Source organism: Pleurodeles waltl, chromosome 2_1, assembly GCF_031143425.1.
Source record: "Pleurodeles waltl isolate 20211129_DDA chromosome 2_1, aPleWal1.hap1.20221129, whole genome shotgun sequence".
Classification (NCBI taxonomy): domain Eukaryota; kingdom Metazoa; phylum Chordata; class Amphibia; order Caudata; family Salamandridae; genus Pleurodeles; species Pleurodeles waltl.
In genome coordinates, this window is record NC_090438.1 from 105,554,223 (window position 1) to 105,577,733 (window position 23,511).

Genomic DNA, 23,511 nt, shown 5'->3' on the forward strand with positions numbered 1-23,511 from the left:
TGTATCGTATATGGATGGGTGAGTGGATGAATGTAAGAAGAGTCAGCAGGAGGATTAATAGATGCATGAGTACAATAATAAGTTCGAAGTGCATCCATGATGAGGTAATTAGTACTGAAACTCACGGGTAACTAAATAGGCAAATTCAGCTTTAAACCAGACTTTTTCCATTGCCAATGACTGTTCCTTTAGGCTTGGTATATCACTTTTTAGAAAGCTGTTTTCTATGGGTGATTTGATTTACTTACGGAAATTCTACCCCAAGTCATGCTAAAGGTGGGAGTAAGAAACAACTATTTAAAGAAACATTTTGGGGGACTGGACCATGGGTTTTCAACCCTGTGATTTTCTGCGGCTAGTCACTGTTAGTATAGTCCGCTCAATAGGAGTCAACTAAAGAGCAACTCCCAGAATGTACTCCTTCCTCACCACTTATACTGCTACCTTTGTTTACTTCTTATTTATGATCTCTATTTTCCTTTCTCACCCAATCCTTACTTTCATGCTTCGTCTCTTTCCCTTTTCTCTACTATTTTCGATTCCTTCACGTCCACCCTGTCTTATTTGCTCTCCTCTTTGTAGAGATGTTCCACTTGCAAAGGATCACTGTAGCTACACAGGTCTGAGTGAAAGGTCAGTTTCTTTGGAACACGGCCTGCTAGCTGGAGAGCTCAAATACATACAAGGACTGCAGCTATCTCTGCAAAGAGAGGTTCCCATAGGTTTGAATCCTAGTGGGGCTAATTTGGCTTTACATCTTTCCAAGGTTGATAAAATATCCATGCCTGGGATTACATCACAAATACTATCAACACGTTAATCTACAGTGTATAGCATACAAACATTAAATTTTTTGTAAAGTGGTTTTATACTGTGTCATAAATTGCTTTCCAAAATAAGATCCACACTGTATATTGTATGAGCAGTACACACTGAATCAAAACAAGTATTTCCAAGATAAACAGTAGATTATTGACAGCAGAGGTGCCCAGTGAAAAGAGCAGAAAGGTGACTCTGGTATCCCAGATGGTGAGGTTCAGATCAGAGGATTAAAACCCAGCTTTGGCCATTCGACCACACGACCACAAGCAGCATCTTCTTCATGTTACCATGGACCAATAGGCTTCCCTAAAACCTGACTTCCTCAACACAAGCCGCCATAGGCTTGAGTTGCTTCCTGTCTTGCTGCTAAATCAAACAGGGATTTTTGGCGATGTGTCTTACTGAATTGCAGGATTTTTCAAGAGGTTATCTGCATACAGCAAGAAACTCCCTCAATTGTAACTAACAAGAAAAATAACCATTAAACAGTTCTCATAGTTGATCTACTTTGATATTTTGTATTTTATACTTTTTGTGGTGGACTAGTGTAATTTGAACATAACCATTGTCCAAGCCATAAGAATATACATAGACAGACTCACTGTTTGTGTTATTTGAAAGAAATGAAGGATGTTGCGTATGTTGGCAAGCTTGAAAGGTCAAGGACTTGAAAATATGCATGGTCTATGGCTTAAATACCAGCTAACGCTTTGAGAGCTGGTCTGAGGGTCAGACTCGAAATCATTCTTCTTCCTACACAATAAAAGGTGCATCTCCATTTTTCTGGGTCTGGCGCCTGGAACAACAAGGATTGAGGGAGCCAGTAGCTGAACCACAAATCATAAAGGAAAAGAGGGAGGTAGAAAATGCTTGACTGCCACCCATGATCCTCGTTGGTGGCTACACTACCAGTCCCAAGCTGGAGTAGTCGAAGGAGCGCTGTGATGAATGCTGTTTTCAGTTATCCAAAGTCTGAAAAATATTTATGAATTGTTGGCTTTGATGAGGTGGTGCAGAGAACACTATTAGAAGTTTGATGCTTTTATTATTTTTGCCTCAAAGAAGACGTTTTTTTATTTGGAGAGTCCTACTGAATGCATGTTAGTTGGCTGAAAGAAGGGCTAGTGTGCATTGTTGCATCCAAGAACATGTGGTTTGTACTGTGTTACAACGGTTTTTAGATTTTCTTGATACTAGGTGTTTAATATGAAGGGGACAATGCAGTCAATAATCACTTCAGTATCTTTCATAGAATCTGTAGAAAAGCTAGAAAATATATGGTTTAGAAACAAAAAATACAAAGAAGATTTAAAATATCAACTTAACCTAAATTCAATACTTACCACCCAAAACAGCAGGAAATATTTAAATACTGTTGCAGCAATATAGGTGCAATACAGCAAGGAATAGCCCAAGAACAACAGGAAAAACTTGTAGTTTGAAAATCCAACACAGTTGTTCACCCTGAAAAACAAACACAGAAATACTGAACTGATGTTAAGAGTGAGCTGCCTACAATGTCCACCTAAACGGTGAGCTTGCACTCCTAAACACTCTCAAAAGCACGACCATCACAGAATTATGGAGTCTGCCGACACATGAGAACATCCAAAGTAAACATCAGAAAACCAGAAGAAAACCCCTAAAAAGAAGCAAAAGCAATGTAAAATGAAATGATTAATACAAATGACACTGGACACACAAACAATTTTGCCTATGCTGTACATTTTGAGATTTGTGTTACTTTTGATAAGAAGCCAAGATGGTCAATGTTCTTGGAGGCCGGTGGTTAATATTGGCAACCCTGCTGTTGGTGTCACCTGCTCATGTCCCCAAAATATCTAATTTACAAACACAGAGGAGCCCTTCTAATCAGGTCTAGAGAAAACCACAGCTGGTGGTTGGTCCTAAATTTACAATTTGTGCTAACACAACACTATTAGATTTGTCTAATCTGAGTGTATGCAAGTTGAATACAGGATATATGCCACGCATGAGAACCCTTTGGTTCACAAGTCTGGCATGGGGCTAAATTTCCTGTCTCGTTATGAAGAGTTCTGGACAGTACTGAAAGCAAGACACACCTCTCTGATGGTTGGTAGATGGCAGTGTGACATGATTAAGAAATGCCTATTCTCTGACATTCACCATGAAGGCCATGGAACCATTCAGAATGGAGACTGAAATGCTTCTCTTCCCTTGGAGGAAACCTTCTTCACAGCATTGTCAGATATTATGCTAGAAGAGAGACACAGCCACAGACGGTTGCCACAGTCTGGTTTTTAAAGATGAGGGTTAGTAGACGAGCTAGTTTCTATAAGCAGTGTCAGCTATGAAATTTAAAAGTCATTCCTGGGGACAGGGCCTAATTCAAAAATATAGCTTTAAGGAGGGGGAACCACATCCTCACATTTTATGGTGGTCAGTAGTTTACAATGATCATATCACTGGTTTGTGGAGGACCAAAAAGTAAACGCATGAGTAGTTCAGACTGTGAGCTGCCTTTTCATTGCTTTTTTATCTTTCAAGACCTGCACTGCAATGAGGTCCACCATACGTATTTCTGAGGGTGTCAATTCATGGCTACACCAAAGTCCAAGTAGCAATTATAGTCTAGTTTAACACTGACGATTCCAATTGAAGGACTAGATCTCAGCATGGCATAAAGACTCTTATTGAAGACTAACACAATATGAAGAAAAGAGAAGGACAACATAGAGGCAATAAGCATGTAGGTGCAGAGGGAATTGTGTTCATTTCTATACACACTACGTTATGATGTGGAATTCTCAGTCGTGTAAGTAATAGATCAGAAATCTCAATTGGAGAGTAAAGATATATTAATTGCAAAAAATGAAAAATCTAAATTGAAAGAGGCCAGAGTGACCGAAGGAGGCTGCATGGCACTGCAACAATGCCCTCTAATGTTTTACTTTCAAAGCGCTGCATCTGCACCGCATGCTGGGTCTGGAAAATAGCCTAAGGTGTCCCCAAGCTTCTGTGCTCTATTTGAGTGAAGTGAATGGGGAGACTCCAAGTGATAGAATGAGAGAAGCCAAAACAAGAAGGCAGGGAAAAATTCCTTGGATTGCACACAGGATTTGGGACTCTCCCTGACACACAGTGAGGTCCTGAAGCATACACACTACCCCCCTGTACCCCGATTAGTAGTCTGAAAGCTTACAGAATTATCTAGTATCCTTGCTCATTCATAGCGACCAGAGACCTACCATGGGCAGTGGTGATCCATTTTCAAAACACACCTGTGGGCAGACACAATAAAGGTACAATTAATCCACCAAACAGCATGCATGCTGCATCACAGTAACAATAATCTTCTGCTAAATATACCCCACATTTTATACCAATTTTGAATTTCTGTAAATTGAAGAATGCTTTCAGTTGACAAAAAAAAGTGTTCGATGAAAGTATATAATACATCCTCTCTAAAACCCAAGAAATAGCAAGGCAGCTTTCCCTCATTGGTACACTGAACTATTTGGGACAACCCCTTAAACTAAACTGGGAGCCGCATTGGGGTTAAGCTTCCATACTAAGCAAAATTCATCCTTAATTTTAGAAGTAGTGGAAGGAATGATCAGAATGATTCTTTCACAGCCAAAGACCTTAGACGCCTGTCTGTGGTCTTCTTTGTGAGCACTTATTGATGACAAGTTGTGATTTTAGAACCCACTATCCATATCTTTCAAGTTTACATCACTCTTTTTTAATAAATACTCCAAACCACTTTCAAAAAATAGCAAAGGGCAAATATGATGGAGAACTTTAGCCAGAACAGTGTTATTGTCTTTAAGTCTAAGGGGCCTTATTACAACCTTGATGGAGGGGTTTTCTTCCATCACAAATGTGGCGGATATCCCGTCCGCCGTCTCATGATCCCATTATATTCAATGGAGATCGTGAAAGGGCGGACGGTATATCCGTCACATTTGTGATGGAGGAAACCCCTCTGTCAAGGTCGTAATTAGGCCCTAAGTCTGGGGATCATGTAAGTAATGAGGAGGTTGCCATGGTTTCAGTTAGCTGTCGAAATACTGTGATGTGATGGCTTACATGGAAAAATAAACTTTTTGCTATTTTACCGATGGCAGAGAATCAAGCAAAACAAACACACTCTTGGACCTATCAAAATACGATACAAAATATCTACTGTTAAGTGCGTTAATATGCAGAAGCACCTGAAAATACCTGAAGAGAGAAGCTGGTTACCTTCAAACTGGAGGACTAGTAAGATGTAATGGTATTCTAACATACAGTTTATGATAGAGAGAGATGTATATAAAAGGATTCATGTATACACAATTACCAGGTGATGTAGTGCCCTAGAAGCAAAGGTGCAGACTTGTGGAGTATATGATTTGGGTTTAAATTCCTGCTTTCCAATGTGGCCAAATTGTGTGATCCTGGTCAAAATATGTCAACTCTTCAACTTGCACCTCCTTCTGGGACATAAGCCCAATTTCATCCAAAGTACGAAGGTTATTTTTTCACAGTCACAAACCTTAGAAGCTCGTCTGTGTTTTCCATTGTGAGTAGCTCTTGATGAAAAGTAAGGATTGCCTTTATCTGTGAAGTTCACATCACTCTTTCTGAATGAGTTCCCAGTCCACCGTACAAACAGTACTTTGTGAAGAATGACTAACCTTTGTGGCTTAACAAGCATTAGCTTTCAAGAAAAGTTTAGAATTTTATGATGATTATTTGATCTATACTGTAATGTTAGATGCAGTTATTGTTCACTCATCCTACCACTTCCTAAAACTCAATTGCCTCCCAAAGTACTCTCGTTTTTCCCTAACAGGAGAACTTAGGAGACTTTTTAATGTTACCTGCACTGTAATATCATCCATGATGTCTCAAAGCTTTCTTGAGCTGCACCTTGATCTCGTTACTGGCTGCAGCACCCCAGGTAAATTGGTTCTTTAGAAAACAGTGGTTTATTGAGTTTACTCACAGTTCATTGGTCCCCCAAGTTTAAAAGTCTCTACTGAATCTGCATGTTCATTATTAATTTTAAGTGGCAGAAAGTCAGTACATCCACAATGTGTGTAGAGTGTAAACACGTCTACTGAATGTGCGCATATGTAGATGCTACTGAAGCATTACAACAAGGCGACTCAGAGTAAAAGTCAGAGACATCTTGTTTGGCTTCCAAATGTCAGTGAAGCCCGGAATTCCTCTATTCAGATATTTGTCAGCAATGGCACGAGGGATACCCGAGTAACTCTTAATGTCTTCCTTCATGGTCTGTGTTTTAGTTTGACGTGAGGTGCAAATGTATTATAAGTGACAGCTGTGAGGTTATATTTCATTGTGAACTTTGAAGCCTTAAATTGGCCATTCTGCTCTCATTTAGTCTGCATGCTCTCACACTGACAGCCACCACTTGACTCTACAATGTTTTGGCTGGGACAGGGCCTTCTTTCAGACTTACAGAATGTAATGAAAATGAAGAACAGTGGATCGTTTGGCTTCTTAGGTTGAACCAAAGAGATAACCACTTACTCAAATGCAAAAAGTAACAGTAGAAAGAAGGTCCCTCAGTAGTGCCATGGGACTACCGAACCTCAAAAGTGGAAAGAACACACATCAACTGAGACATGCAACCACAAGGCAGAAGAACACACAATGCTGACACATAACAGATATGTAATGCATTGCCATTAGTTCATGTTCTGGGAAGACTCCTGACTGAGTGTGTCACTTACTTCAAACTACATGCACATTGTCACTAGTGTGTTAGGTTTGAACCTTATGGACAAGAAATGGGCAAGCTATGGAAATCTGTACAACCTACTTCCTGTCACTGTGCACAAAACATTGGATGGCCCTCTTATGGATATGGAAATATGTTACACAAACTCCTTTACAGGAGGGAGACAATAGAAAGGGCTAAGCGCAAGAGTCTATTGTCTGAAGACGGAGGAGGCAGGTCTGGAACTGTGGTACCTGACAATTACATCTGAATGAGTTGAATCGACCTCCGGCAATGTAAGGATCTGACTAGTTGCTGTGTACCTTTCACTGTTTTTGTAAAACCCTAAAGAATGGACTCATGTGATCGTGTTTTAATAACAGTGATTTACTGTCGGTACAGCCTGCCATGCTGTAATAGTTTGTAAAAGCATAAAAAAGATAAACAGAGATAATAAAGAAATGTTAAAAAAAGAAGAAATGGCAAATATTTGCTGCAAAACAAAAAAGACCCTGTTTGGTTAGCTTCCCAGCATTTTTATTCTGTAATTACAAGACCTGCACTGTGATTGTACCGAGGCCTATCAAAATATTTATTTGTGCACCGAGAGATATACATTTTACATGATAACAGGCCAAGATCATACAAAGTTGGCACAGGTTTTACAATGAAATAAGAGGCTAAACCATTGTGCCGACATGGTACTGCGCAATAGCACACACAAGTATTTTTATTCCATTGACAACCTTCTGCCATATAAGAGAGACAGAGCATAAGACTGCTCCCTGATGTGTCTACGAGTGCTCCTGGTCACTTTAAGGGACGTGGTAACCCAGGCAACGGGCTCTGGCCAAACTGCTTCAACGCGTCACAGGGAAACCACTGCTGCAAGTCACTTACATGCCGCAGACAGAGCAGTGGTGGCAGCGGTCCGGCTTGATCACCTGACATCTGTCGCAGAATCGGATGCCTGAAATGACAATGGATATTGAATTAGTCCAGCATGCACAGGTGCTAAATTATCCCCATTATAGAATATACACTTCACTCAATTGTCTACTTGTAATTGGTTCCCCTGCATTTCCTCCTGCTGAGCCAGGAGGCTGCTAATTTAGGCTTCCATTCAATATAGATGAAGTGGAGCATGTGATCTTTCATACAAATTACATCTGTTCCCTTCCTATGTCATTCTCTCCAAGCCCACACCCACCTCCCGAGAGTGCTTGCAGTTTCTACTCTTTCTATCACTGACTCTCCAAAACAATATGATCACGCGAAAGGGTGCCTAATCAACTATATGTCAGGGATGGCATCTGCTTTCATGTTAACTAGAACCAGGGCTCTGCAATATATAATTTCACGAAACCTTTTCACAATGAGTTCTGACCCTACCAGAATTATGATATTACCGTGCAGATGTAATGCTGGTACTTGTGGTCTTTCCTTTTCCTAGCATTTTTATGGGCGAGCGCAAAGCGCTCCCTCCCATGTTGTAATCTCTCTTTGGGCTTCAAACCACGCCCATGTCACCTCACTTTCTTTCATTGGTTCGTGAGCTTGCCTTTTAAAAGCTGTTTGCTTTCATTAGTGAAAGGCATGCATAAGCCATGCCTTTTCCGGTGTTTAGCCCTCCTCGAGCGCAGCAACCTAGTATTGAAAACCTACGAGGCTCCATGTTTTCCGTCCGGTTTCTGGACTACTTTTTCTCTTTTTTTCACAGCCCGATCTCGCTGGGCAGAAGTCGAGCGATTGACCCTATTACATAGTTAACTGCACTTTTGCCGGTTACGTAGATAATTGCACTTTTGCCGGTTACATGGATAATTGCACTTTTGTCGATGGGTTTCACTATGAGTGAACTTTTATTTCCCTTTGTGTGTCTGCTTTGCCCTGATGGCAGCAGTCATCTCGCTTATGTGAAACTTTTACTTTTCAGTTTATATGGCAAGAAAAGTCTAGTTAGTTATGTGAAACTGTTTTATTTTCAAAAAAGTCCGGTTAGGGGTTTGCAATGCTAATTGCTCTAGCACAAGCAAACGCGAGACCGGTCGCATTGCAAATGCTTGTTATTTATGGAATGTCTACCTCTGGAAGGGGAAGGCTGCAGTACTTGATTGCCCAAGCATATTAACTACCTCACTGTCACCCAGGACTCACTTCATGCATGTGCCCACCAGGGTTCCTTTTCAGAGAGTATCTGGACTTTTCAAGCACTACAAAATTGAGTTAAGGACAATGAGTGTAACTTGTACTTTCTCATATATTCCCAACGTCCTGCATTTTCTATGTAGGGGAAGATTTCAAGGTTTGAGAACAGATAACAGAGCAGAAGTCAGTACAGCGGAAACTGTTTGTGCACTGCCCCACTGAACGGAGCACCTGCCACAGAAGATCAACCCAACGCATAGTGTTTGCAAAATATGGGGTGAAGACCCTGTGAAAATCCTGCACTGCATGTCATATCAAGAATATGGTGGATTTTTAAAAGCCACTGACAGCGTCTTTGCCAGAGTAGCATATATATTTACCCACCTTATTCTAGCATTGGCATTGCATGAAACAGAAATGTCAGACTCAACATACTTACAAAACAAAACGTACATTAACATGCTAGATGTCACAAGACATATAATAATGTACCAAGACAAAGACACAAAAATGAACAGATGTTCACCTAATGAAATTAGTAGATGTTCACCTAATCTAAACAATAAAACAAACACAGCATATAATCATCTCATCATTTTTAGAAGATAACAGCTCTTCACCTGGTGTGTAAAACTAGGAAGGGATGTAATTTCACGAATAACTTTTGCACCAGTTACCCTTAGGGTCTCCCCCAAAACAAAATGTGTTGTTATCTTGCAGGCATAAGCATAAAATCCTGCATTTATCACTGCACTGACCCCAGGAAACCCCTTAGCATTCTAGGTCATCAGGCAGCAGATGGGCTAGACCATGACATAAACAATATGTACAAAGAATAAGAAGTACTTATGACCACTAATTAACACCTGCAAATTCTGCAGATGTTAAGGGTCCTTTCACCCTCTGAACAAGGACTCAAAGGGACTCAGTAAAAAGATCCTGGCTTATATTGACATTGGGAAGAACGTTTGTCTGGCAGAATGGGTGGGGCATCACAGAGACAACAAAACAGATAGCTGAATAGAATTGGGGCTTGTTAAGCTTCTCACTGACATTAGAGAAGAGCATCATGTCCTTGTACACCAAGAGCCATGATATATGCCTTCAACTTTGTAAAGAGTTTTGTAAGATTCGTCGATAACAGAGGACTTCATCATGGTCTAAAAGGACACTATTAGCTGCGCAAACATGCATACCTCATCGGTGAAGTACAGGCTACTTGTTCACCCTGATAAATACTTGTGGGGCTTATCGAGTGAAGGTGACAAGGGTTGACTAACCCAGTACTGCAGCCTCTGAGCCAGGACTGGACCCACAGTCTCAGGTTTGTTGTCCTTGGCTCCCACATGGATTTATTTGCCAGCAGATTCAAGAAAGGTTCTTGTACCAGCCTTGTGAAGTCATATCGCAACTTCATGCTAGCTTGGGATAATGTTACAACTCTGTGGGCATCCACAACCTAATGTCTAAAGTATATCCCTTTTCTCAAGGGGTTCAAAAAGGGCAATGCACTCTATTCTAGAGCAATGCAGATCGTGGTGATGTATGCGTTTATGGAGGTCAACTTAATTAAGAAAGCACAGGCCTTCTGTGACTGCTCAATAGGGGGAAATGAATCAAGCGAACTCACAAATGACAGCAGTGTTGCACAGGAAGTTTTTGAAAATAATTAAAATACGAGCTGGCAGACGGGAGAAGTATATGTGGATGAGACCAATTAGACCACCACATACCCGATTAGGTACCAGTCCTGTTTTTGCTATCATGGAACACAGATGGAACTTATATAATTTCAGCATCTTCAGTCTGAGTCTGGTATTATTCTTTGAAGTTATCACACTGGGTATTAGATCATGTGGACACCACCAGTGCAATAGACCGAACGACTTAATAAACCAGCAAAAGCTCTTCTGAAATGAACAGTTCCTTGGTCTCGGGCCTCAGAACCTGACAGACCAGATGCTTCATTACGAGTAAGACCCAAATGTTCTAGTATGCAACAGTTGAATGTAAATTGTCAGCCCACAAAGCCTGGTCTTTAAAGTCCTTCATGAAAAATTATGCACATGTTCCATCTATTCACAGAAGATACTTTCTTTGATGGGTCCGACAGAGATATGTTCATGCTGCAAAAATTTTATTCATGAAAACAAAAGAGGATATGAGGTTAAGATAAGACTACAGCCTCTCAGTAAACTCTATAGAAAAACAGCAAAACAGTCAGAGCGTGAACAGCATGATTCCTCTTTGGTCTGCGGAAATTTGATGGATAATAAATCACATTCATCATGACAAAGATCCCATTGTTTGTTAACATTGTTTTGTGCCCCCTACAAACAGTGGGGTAGAAGATCTTTCAGTGTTCAACGATCTTAACTTTAGACTCCTTGCACCTTAAACAGAGAGAAACTTTCTCACTTTTCATAAAATTTGCGAAATGTGGCTGTTTGAAGCCTTATATCATGAAAACGAGGATTTGATACCTCAGATGATGTCTCAATAATGGTAAGAGAGGTTCTGGGTGCTATAGCTGCCATATAACAGGGGACCCAGCAGGTAGAAGGGACAATCGTCACACAGAGAAAACCATAGATTTGGAGTTTAGAGAGGGAAATGCCAAGTGCATGCTCAGTGTCTACGAGCAATGCACTGACTATCTGGTCTATGAGGGCTGTGCATGCTCAGTGGGGATTCACCACATGGTTGGACCACAGATGCATCAGCAAACCCCTCTGGTTTATCATATACCGGCAACAGCCGTCACACGGGGAGAAAGGAACTAAGGGTGTACATTTACTATGTATAATGGAGGAGGTACAACAACAGAACATCAGCGCTGCACTGTGCCACTGGAAGCAAGATATACTTGGCTGAAGAGCCCCAGCTACGGTGAAACCGGTCCTAGGTTGCTTGTTTTCCTGTTCAGGAAGGCCCTGGCAGTTTGGGCTTGACTGTTCATATGTCTGGGTCCAAACTGAGGCAGCATGGTGGATGAAAAACGATGGATTGGGATACGGCCTGGGCCATTGCCAGTGGAGGAGATTAATTCAAGCATTCCATCCATAACCTTGTTGTTTTTGCACCCGGCAAACAATGGCAATGGCCATCATATGTGTGATATCCGAGTACAATGTAACACTTGACTGGCTATGCATTTAATGGTGATAGCTGGACACACGGGGACATTTACTGGCACATGGTGGGAGGTACCAGCCCATGTAGTGCCACTGACTGTTCTATGAAAAGCTACCAGAGCATGAAGCAATGCCACATAATGAAGTCCCTGAGAGAATAAGGGCATTAACTTGTATAGACATACTTATTAAAAGTGAAATAATGGTTTCTGCTTACAAAATTAGAGTATGTTCTGATAATGACATACTCATATTTAGAAATAATTGATTTAATTTCTTAAAAAATTAAATTTAAGTTGTTATTTGGGAATTAAATGTGTGACGTCCATGGAAACATTATTTACCTAATGAAGGGCCTGAATTAGATTTCGGCGGATGGGCTACTCCACAACGGCGACGGATACCCCATCCGCCGAAATCGAAATCAAGCCCAACATTTTTGGTAGCTAGTAATAGGAGGCAGTGAGCATAATTACAGAAAATGAGAAGCTGATGTTGAGATGATAGAGAAAATTGTCTTTGTTTGCTCAGAAACACTATTTAAATGAGAGATTTGAGTGAGAATTCATGCAGATCTGGAACCACATTTTGCAGATTTATGATACTGGTTGCAGAAGACAGTCTCTTTTACTAATATTGCAGTTATAGTTAGGGATGTGCAGAACTGTTTTTAGTACATCTTTTCCTTCTATGAAGGGCAAAAAAAAAAAAGCAGGCAGCATCATACCCCTGGCCACGGCCTGATCTGAAGCTTCCAGACTGCTTCCTCGTAGAGGGATGCTATGGCCATTCAGATGGCCTTCCCAGCAGACAATCAGAAAGGTGCAAACACAACATGATTGGATGGAAGTTTTTAATAAGAATTGGTGAAACAACCTGGTGGCTAAAAACAATCCTCTCACTACAATCAACCGGCATAGTTCCCTGTATTCACACCATTCTGCTGGCTTGCTCGCAATCAATCACAATAGTTGTGGTCCCTCCTGCACCTTCCTGAATAGCTTTCATTTTCAAGTTTCGTTACGCTACTGGACCCATGTGGAGGTATTCCATAATCTGGAGGCTGATAGCACATTTTGACAATAATAGGGTTATATACCACTGTTGTCGGTAATCTGAATCTAAAATTAAGCATCAGTCATTTTGAGGTCTAAGAAACATTTCGTTTCAGGAAATACCAACCGCTGACATACATTTTCAGCCATATTAGAGGACAAATCAAAAGAAATGAAAAGAAGAATGGACTGTAGTTATTTATATTTTTTGAGAAAGTGGTGTGCCAAGTTGTTAGCGCATAGTTTGGAGGTCCCTGCGTAATATATAACTTATTAGTAACCCATAAAAAAAAACCTGGACAGCCGTGCTTGCTCTGCAGACTATAAACTATTGCAACATTGGATTGGATCAATGTTCATTCCATCATTCATACACAGCCTACTGTCAGACATTTATGAAAAATGTGCTGCGCTATGCAGCTTTTGGCTCCCAATAGAGGAAAAGACTAGGCCAACCATGCACTGCATGAGCAGGTACTAGAAATACTTGTTACGAGGGTTAGGGACACCGTGATGGGGTCAATCACATCTACACCACTAATGCACCCACATATTCTACTGTGAAAGAGGATGCTGATGAAAGAAGATCATGATAAAGAGAAGAGAACAAGTCGGGTTTCTGAGACTGCAAGGAGATAAGGATTAAACTTTGATGGTACTCTGAAGGTAATGCCAGCCTCAACAACCGATCTTGATTTGAGGAGAGGGCCTATAAGGGTAGTTGTCCCTGGAGCATTAGGAGAATTGGGCGAGGGGTAAGGTGAAAAGTATTGTACACCCATTAGATGGTCGTGCGCTCATCAGGGTAGGAGATGGCTATGTTAAGTGTTGTGATTTCTGCTTGTTTGTGGGTATGGTTACCCAAAAGCTACTAGGCGAGGAGTTACTTTGTACTTGAGAGGCCTTGGGTAACACAGTGATATGGGAGCTCAGTGGTGTGCTGTGATCCATCACCAGGGGCAAGAAGAGGGGATGAGTGTGCATGCGTGAACTGAGATGCACTCAGTAGCCAGCACATCAGTCACCAACGACATAATGACGAAGGGCACAGGCAGAGAGCTGGGAGTGAGGGATCCGTTTACTGGTAATGGATGGGGGAAGGAGGAGCTACCAGTATAGGACGCGGCGGCGTTGGGATGTAGATCATATTCATGTTGAAGGAGCAATCAAGAAGCACCAGGTTTCTTCAGTTATCTGGGATAATCAACTTTCTGTTTTCATAACTAGATCCAGCCTTGAATGGTGGATAGCCTCAGTAGGTACAATCAGTGAGCAGCAATTAGGAATTTCATACGAGAAACAGACAATCGTCAGGTGAGGTCTCCAGGGTGAAAATGCTGGTTGATTTACATGAATCTGTAGGTAGTGGGTGAGGATTATGTTTTTAAATTGTGGCTGGATTACAGAGTGAAGTGGGGAAGAATGATTTAAGTGGCATGGAAGTGAAAAGTAAGTAAGGATGCTGGAGGAGGGGCTCTCTGGGTATGTGACAAACAGAGGCCATTGGAAAGCATCACTTACAGGGGTGACAAATGAAATTTTGCTGACGAAGATGTATGGGGAACATGATTAATGAACTATTTTAGAACTCGGCGTAAGAATATGATCTGATTGATGTTCGAGGAACTTAAAAAGCCCAAATATATAAAGAGTGGGGGAACTTTGGTAAATAACTGGGGAGGTATATAGTAAAAATCTGATCCCGATAGCAGGAAATCAGAAACTGGGAAATCAAAAACTTGAGGTCAGACTGGCGATCTGGTCACTACATAACATTTCACAATGACATCCTAGATTTGGCTTCAAAAACATTCCCTGTGTGAAACAGAGCTCGTCCAACAGGTGACTGCAATATCATCACCAACTTTTGTGTCCCAGAAGGCTTGGTCATGATGCAAACTAACAGTTGCAAGTCCCTTTCATAAAATAATTTTCTCTAGTTAGCCTGGATAGCAGAACTAAATGCCACCTGCTCCTGTAGAATTAAAATGGCTATACAAAGGCTGTCAGACGATTAAGACTCAGGACGGCGTAAAAGATTAGCAAAACTAACCTCCACTGCCCGTTCTTGTGTACACTGGTAACCTCTTTGCAGCTTCAGACAGAATCTGTTTCTGTGCATCTGGCCTTTCTTCATTGTCGTACCGCTCCTTGTCTGCATAGGACAGCAGGAACTACAACCGGGGAAAACCAGTTAATCAGAAGACACTTTGACCTCACTCCATGTACCAATGCAGAGACATTCTAGAAACTGGCATGCAACACACGCCTAGATAGCTATCCAAAGAACAATACAATGCAGAGGGAGTACATCAGAGGTTCAAACAGGAAACTTAGCGTCACAAGCAACTGTGCAGATAAAAGGTGTTCTGGTGTCTATGGCTGATTTCAATTAGCAATGCAGGTTGATTGACATCAACAAAATATTATTGATAAGGATAAAACATAGCTATATCAGCATTTGAGGGGAGAAATAAATGTACAAGAGAAACTCTACCTTGTCAACCAGGGTTAGCATAAGAGTAATTTTAAATGTGGTATCGCCAGGGTGGTAGGTATACTGACGAAGAAACGTGGCCACAGTCAATACTATATTAGGCCAAATTCCGTATCTTGGCTATGTTCAGCTCCAATTATGTTCTTTAAGAGTATGTTGGTGCTAGCTGGTCAGTAGCTTAGTACTCACCCAGGTACTTTCCCTTACCTGGTATAAAAATGCAGAATTCTAGCATTCCCGGGTTGATTGAGTCCATGCCACGTGATTCAATTAAGGAGACAATCAATGGCCTTATATATAGTTTGGCCGATGGGATACTCAGTCACAAACGTGGCTGATATGCTGTCCTGTATCCATCATAGTATATTATATCCATGGCACTTGTGAAAAGGCAGACAGGGTGTCCACCATGATACGACAGAGGATCCCATCCGTCAAATTTTAAATATGGCCTTTAGTCTGTACTATATAGGGGGTCCAATTTAATCTCTGTGGGAGGACCTAATGCCAACAAAATAAAAACAGAAAATCGTGCTTATTTTCACAAAGATGGTGCTCACATATGCCAAGCATGAACAAAGATGGAAGGGTAAAGTTAGAGAGTGTTATGTGCACTCAACTACTAAAAAAAAACATAACTCTGGTCCTCCAACATATTTTTAAAATATGTCAGAGACTGGTGATAAATGATCTGTATTTATAACCAAATACAAACATACTTATAGGGTAAAACAGTGCATCAATCACATAATGCCAGCTTAATATGACTGAATCTTAATTTACAGAACAGGAAGATATGTGGCTCTCTTAGTGCTGTATTGGATGAAAATGCAAGACCCTGTCTTAATGCAGGCTGTATATTCACATTTCTTCTGTACAATGTTCTGCTAGAATTATGTAAAACAGAAAAGTATTTCTATTAAACGTGTATATTTAATAGCACAGTTCCATCTCTAACCAGATTACATAACCATTCAGGGAAAACCTAACAATCAAAAGTGTTGTAAACATGTTTAGAAGGCGTTTTCTCTTGGAGTGGGGGGGAGAAGAACTCAGGCTGGTGTAAAATATGTCTGCGTAACTGTTATTGTACAATAGCACTTCTGCACATGCAACATACCTTCCCTGCAGATGATGCTAGAGACACCACATGCTTTTCAAAGTCTTCCAGGTTGCCAGGTACGATGCACCGCAAGCCCTGTGCTTCACTAGTTACCAGCTCCCACTACACCCCTTAGACCATTATAATCTACATTGTATGGGATGTGTAAGACATGCCAAGCCACATCTGACAAACCCTACTTCAGGTTGTGGGGAAGGAGTATTAAATCCTTCTTAAGTATGGCTCTGGCAGCTTAATCTTTTCCCCACCATATATGGAATATTACCCAACCGTCCACAATTATCACAAATAAGTGCTTCTCAAACACTGCCCACTGACTCAGCAAAACTGAAGTGCTCGTCTTTGAAAATGAATGATCAGAGCCTGCAGTACTGAATCCATACAGAACCAAAGTAATAATTTGGGGTTTCATCTCAAGGCTTTTTCAAGTCTTGGCTTAGGGTGAGAGCTCACAGCCTGGTGCTAATTACTGTCCAATATGATGTAATGTAATTGGCACTAAAAGGACTACGTCAGAGACCAGACTCATGTCACTAAGTCACTGAATATAAACCACAGTTGCTGTTGCTGGCTGTCTCTGATTATCTGCTTTCTCCCAGTTATGGTGGCACAAACCATCACTGCACTCGTACATGTAGTCAGAGTCGCAAGTTACTCCAGTGGCTCGGTGTCCTCATGGACAGAAAATTGTAGAATACATCTAAAAAATAGATTTTCATCATTCAATATAAAACACACTAATATTGGGGTGGGAAAGGTAATGGTCAGTGACAGCGCATTTAAAACTAACAGAAAAGGTAATCTATAACACATCACAATTTTAGATCAGGCACACAGGGTATGCACTCTTACCTTCTTGGTTGGCTGTGATGGAGGGGTAAAGATAGATTTCCAGTACGTCCACGCAAAAAGCACAAAAACGATGTGGAACACTAGGAGGTAGGCAACTGAAATAAAACGTAAAACAAGAAACTTGAAGTCCTCTTGTATGATCAAAGGAACGAACTTAAACTGATAGTGAGTGAAAAGCTAATGTTTGCAGACTTCAGAATCTAAAACTCTTTTGTGCTGTTTTGGACTCAATGTGATCTGGAAGGAGATCTACAAACATGACTTTTAAAAGGTTAATTTCTTCGAGTACTGTTTCTCAAGCACAGCACAATAATGTGAACCCACAGTGATAAAAACCTTTACACTAGTTTTATAGCACCTATAAGTCACATTATGGAAAAAACAATACATGTGTGAGAGTAGAGGGTACACAAAGTGGTTCTCCATCAGGGTGCTCAAGAGGAAATGTGAGAGCTCAGCAAATGGGGTCAGTGTGGTGTCAACCCCAGGGGGTGAGTCCTCTGTGGCCCCCTGGCTGTAGACAGATGGGCTTTTTTAGGGACACCACCATACCGTGGAGGACCGCAAAGAGAGAACAGTGTAGCCCTTGTATACACCACCCACATTACAGTACTGATGAGCAAGTAAACGCACCAGTTCCACAATCTAAAGTAATTTACCCCAGTTTATCTTAAAGATCTAATGTTAGTAAACAAGTGAAAAATAACCAGTAACATAAGAGACTAATAAGCAGCAAAAGCTGCAAACATGCACCACACATTTGCTTATCATGCTAAAGAGTATGCATGAATTCAGATTTTGTTTCAGTACCAAAGTGCAACAAGTGTATATAGAAATAAGCAGACCATCACAAGCAACCACTACAGGATTTTGAAATGTTTTATTTTTTAATGACTGTCCTTGAGCAAAACTGTTGGTAAGAGTCAGAGAGATAAAATAGTAAAATACGTTCTTCAAAGGAAAGGCATATTCAATAACGCTTTTATTGTGTGTTGAATCAAAGATGTAATGACAAATGTTCTGTCCTTTAAAAATCGCTCCCCAAACGAGGATGAATATACCAATCCTTGATAGTTGTCAAGTTGTAACATTCAAGGTTACAGAGCTTGGTTTCTGACAAGTGAACCTAAGGGCAGATTTATATCTTGGGAGTAAGGATACTCTGTCGTGATGGATTATCTTTATCGCTAAAATAATGGTCTTCCCGCCCGATTTATATGAGAATGGACCAATGGCGTAACCATGGCGGAGCCTAATCCGTCTCCCCTTGGTGAGATCCCTCCAACGCCTCGAAGGAGTAAGGGCCGCCGGCAACTTGGCTATATGTCCTTCCGCCCAACAAGGATTAACACATTTTATGTTAATATCATACTCGTATTCAAACTGCTTCTGAATTGTTTTACTGGGAAAATATTGAGTAAGCCAATTTCGAAATGTTTGGTAAAGTCATTGGCTAGTTCAAAGTGGAATTGTGAAATATGAACTAAAATACACCCCTAAGCATTCACTGAGCTCCTTGTGTCTGCCTTTTTTTCACTCCATAATGGGAACAACTATGCCATTCAGATATTTAAAGTTTCCAATTATTTAGCACTACATTGAAATTGCATAAAAATATTGAAAAAACACTGTGCAAATACCGATTTCATGATTAGGCTTCTCACGTCTGTTAATCTGCTCGAGAAAATGTGTAACGTGAACTGTATTCACTGGTGTTTGTAATTCCTCTCTGTTCTGGTTAAAAATACAGATCACATAAACTAAAAACGTAGGTATGCCTTCACCACTTAGGAATGTTATGTTAAGAGACTTAATGGACTGTAATGGAAGACTGTGGATTGTTTAAACCCTGGTAATATGTATGAAAGACCTCAAGTAATTCAGTTGCAAGGTTAAAAAGTTTGTGTGGTTGGACGTTGAAACGTGTCAACTGGGACCAAGTAACATTCAAGGATGCTTACTGGATAATTTCATCAGGGGCCATAGATTCAGCAAGAATGTTAGCAGCTCTTTGCTCATTCTGAAGCCCCTACAACCTTTTGTCCAAAGACAGCACTACATTAAACACAGAGTCCCTGAAATGTTTATGTTCTTCTTCTGGTCCTCTCATTTTCATTTATGAAACACTTAGGTAGCCTAGTGACTTCAGTGCTGTTTCCATCTCTCTTACCCTAGATTCCATCACCTCTAAGCATGTCTCTACAGCAGAAAACATTTTCTCATTTGTACAATGTTTAAGACAGTGTTCAGAGCACCTATCATCTCTCTGTGGCTCCTGACCAAGTCCCCCGCTGCGATATTGTTGCCATCAGTGACATTAACCCTTCTTCCTGGCTGAAAGAAGTCCTGCTTACGCTGAGTTTTATATGTTAACACATTTTAATCTGTTTCGGACTACTGTCGTGTTACGGCTGGGCACGCAAACAAAATGCTGTACGATGGCGTCTCCTGGGGGATCTTTCACTCATTTCAGCAGCCAACAGACTCTGTTAGCCACAAGCTGCACAGGATTTCACTGACTTCAGTGCAGCAAGCTGCCAAAATCTTCCTCAAGAGGTTTACAAAGAGACATCACTTAGCCAAATGATGTTCTTCTCTTCTTTCTAATATTTTTGTCCTTAGTCCCCTCTCTTTTAGTCCTTCTTTTCTTCTACAGTTCTTTCATTCACCTTTTCCCTTCCTAAAGCTTTAATTTTTTATCTTAGTTTCCCACTGTTTTTATTCCTCTTGTGTTTGCTTGTTTTCTCCTGACTCTCTCTCTATCGCATCTTTTTTGTTTTTGCGGCGCTCTTTGTTCCTATTTTGTCTTCGTTGTCCACTAGATTGTTATGAAATGATTCATCTGTTGTCTCTCTCCCAATTATATTGTTGTCACTCTCCCAATTATACTGATTTGGTATACAATCTGGCATTGTGAGGTAGGTGGTCAGTTCTGCATAGGGGCGCCCTCACACAAATAAACTGCTGCCCTCCCAAGTCCAATTATGGCCGTGCTAAAAAGCTGAGGGTATGGCTAGAGGGGACTGTGCTTATGTCTGTGACCACTGGGCATTTTGGAGTAGGGTAAAACCTTCCATCTAGCAGAAGGCCCTACATATTTTTAATGAAGGAGTCACAGATGGAAGAACTGCATGGAACTGGAAAGCACACTCATTTCCGCCTACTGCTCTAATCTAATCTCTAGCCATAATCTAAGTCTGTGATTTTTGACTAAGGGCCTGACAAAGTTTGGTGGAAGGGTTTACTCTGTCACAGACGTGACGGATATACCGCCTGGCGTATTGCAATTCCATTATTTCTAATGGAAATCGTAATACGGCGGATGGGATATCCTTTACATTTGTGACGGAGTAAGCCGTCCGCCAAACTCTAAATCAGGCCCTAAGTACCTTATGATTTATTATCACATTAACCTGGTTAAAAATTGACATCTGGCATGTTTTGACTGGTATTAATTCCTAAATGATGGCATGAGTCACTTATGGTGATCTGATGCAGGAATTTGTTCTCTGCAACTTCGTAACCCATGACAATTTTCTTCTCTTGAAGCTAAAAGCAGCCTTGAAGCTCACAGACCAAAACGGCAGACCACATGGGGAGGAGTATGCAGTGACTTATAACTTTTTAAAAGGGAGGGCAGTTTGCTGATTTTCCACAATTGGCAGGCTGCTACTTTAAATAAACAAAAGCCAGATTTACAAAAGAAAGGGTTAACAAGTCTCTCTTATCCCACTCGTGTAACTCCTTCTCTATGTGCAGTGTCCCCTAAAATAAGAACATTTCTGTGGTCCTTCTGCATCTTTTAAACACTATCAGTTGTGGTTGAGGGGGTACAATTATATATAACAAAGAAGTAACCACCTACCGAGTTGTCACATTTTTTTAAGTTCCAGCAATGTTCGAAAACACAGCTTTACTGCAGTTTATGCACAAAGGCTTCGTCTTCATTATGAGCTGCTGAAGATCATGTCCTTAGCCATCGGTTTGGGTTGAGGGTCTGGCGGAGGAGGGATGAGAGATATTGTATCCAGTAGTGAAAGTATTTTTTTATCTCCCACTATTGCTCTTTTTGGTCAATTGTGGTTCCCTTTGAAGATAGACAATGATTTACAAGTAATGGCATTAAGGTACTTGCATGAGTTTAAACCTATGAGGGGACAGGCTCATGAGTCATACTTTGGGCACCATCACTATCACATACCCAACCTTCCCTGGACATATTAAAAATGCATGTGGAGGCCAAGAAGGAAGATCATATCTGCCACAGTGATGTCATCCTGCCTCAGCCCATCTCTATAATGAGTCTCCTTCACTCCACTTTGTTCTATTAGCTGCAGGAGATGGCTTCCAAAATACTGTGGTAGCTCTGTCTTACTCGGCAGAGCTAAACAAGCAGGTGTGATTTTTGTTTTATATACAGGCTTGAGCCTCATTACTCAAAATATGCTAGTTAGTTTCTTATTCGCAGTGTTCTATACTTGTTGTTCTGTAACATGTTGTTACAATTTAGAGAGTTTCCAGGATCAAAGTTCTGATACGCCACAGTACCGGGGCATGATTATACCACCTTATTCTATCTGAGGGACTAGGAGAAGGGTCATTGGAATGGCACCGAGGACTGCTTCAGTCCCTCTAATATACTTTTTAATGTGAGAGGATAAATGTATGATGGTGTCACAGAAAATATCTTCCGACACTGAAAGAACAGGGTCCAGGTGACGGAAGCGGCCACAGATGAAATGCCACCAACTTAAAAGGTGGAATTTTTCTGTCCAGGGTCAACAATTCTTTTTAAAAACGTGTATTTGGAAAAGGCTGGTCGAGATGGGATAGTAGTGATGTATAAAAGGAAGACAATGAAACTGGGTCGTTGACCCCGTGATGCACAGTACTTAAGTTGGCTAACACTCCCAACTCACAGCACGGCTCCTCCACAAGAAAAAGAGGAATATGGTGTTGAAATGAGGCACAAAGAAGGAGCCTAGTGCTATAAACTCTAAATGTGGGGATGCCGGGTTGGGCTCTAGGACAATTAATTTCTATGAAGTGTTTTTCCATATGGATAAAGATTACTCCCTAGTCAGTGGGGAACATGCGTCATCCAGTCCCAATTGCAGTTCCGCTCTATCCATCTCAACTCTAAGGGGGTTATTACAACTTTGGAGGAGGTGTTAATCCGTCCCAAAAGTGACGGTAAAGTGACGGATATGCCACCAGCCGTATTACGAGTTCCATAGGATATAATGGACTCGTAATACGGCTGGTGGTATATCCGTCACTTTACCGTCACTTTTGGGACGGATTAACACCTCCTCCAAAGTTGTAATAACCCCCTATATTTCCTTTTCCTCTACAGGTATGCTCCTGTATCCCTCGCCACTAAACAAACCCACTTGCCGTACTGCAGACACTATACCCTACTCTGATAGAACAGGCTTAAGGACACTCCAGTTATATCATGGGTTTTGAGTGAAGAGTCAAGACGCCCTACAAAAAAGCAACCTAAACAGTCTTTTCACCACAGAAACCTAGTTCACATTCTCTTCCATTCCCCCTCTGGACACAGCATCCAACACAGACTGCACATGCAAAACTGGAATGATTCTCACAGCGATGCACAAACGAAAGTGACTGTGTGATCTTCAATATAGCAACATCTTAATCGTTTGAGATTTTCTTCTGCCACTTTCTGCCTGAAAAACTGCCTAATTTCATCTCACCTACAGACCACCCAGAACACAAAAGGACTTTAAAGAAGAAATAACAGACTTCATCAACTCTGTCTTCATTCAACACTCCGACCTCTGACCTGTTTTTGGTCTAGAGCTCGCTCCCCCACGCACACAGCACCACCTATCTGTGCCCGTGTCCCTGACCCCCGATCACGCTGCTTCGCGTGTTCGAGGCCCTTCACCACCTCATCCCTGGTGTCTAGTGGTAAGCGTTCCAGTTGTGCCTTGTCTTTCTGTATTTTGCTCTGTTTATTCTTATTGTGCCTAAATTCCCTTGTTGTGCCGCTTTTGCCCTTCGCGAGGTGTTTTCGCTCCCCCGAGCCATTCTCCTTCCCGCCGCTGAGTCCCTGCGGCCCGCCCCCCTCGTGCCCCCATTCGCTTTACCCTCCCGCCTCCCAGCTTCTCCTCCCTCCCTCCTCCCCTTCTTAATGG

The 23,511-nt window shown here is 41.3% G+C and overlaps 1 protein-coding gene across 1 annotated transcript in view; it reads right to left on the reverse strand.

The window, feature by feature from the left end:
• Positions 1-23,511, reverse strand: part of ZDHHC15 (zinc finger DHHC-type palmitoyltransferase 15) — a 170,868-nt gene that overhangs the window by 70,018 nt on the left and 77,339 nt on the right. Inside the window, exons 3-7 of the mRNA XM_069211028.1 lie at positions 17,348-17,442; positions 14,929-15,049; positions 7,439-7,508; positions 4,053-4,085; positions 2,166-2,286 (exon numbers count right to left, since the gene is read on the reverse strand). Of these exons, the coding sequence (XP_069067129.1) occupies positions 2,166-2,286; positions 4,053-4,085; positions 7,439-7,508; positions 14,929-15,049; positions 17,348-17,442 (440 nt within the window). The remainder of the gene's footprint in view (positions 1-2,165; positions 2,287-4,052; positions 4,086-7,438; positions 7,509-14,928; positions 15,050-17,347; positions 17,443-23,511) is intronic.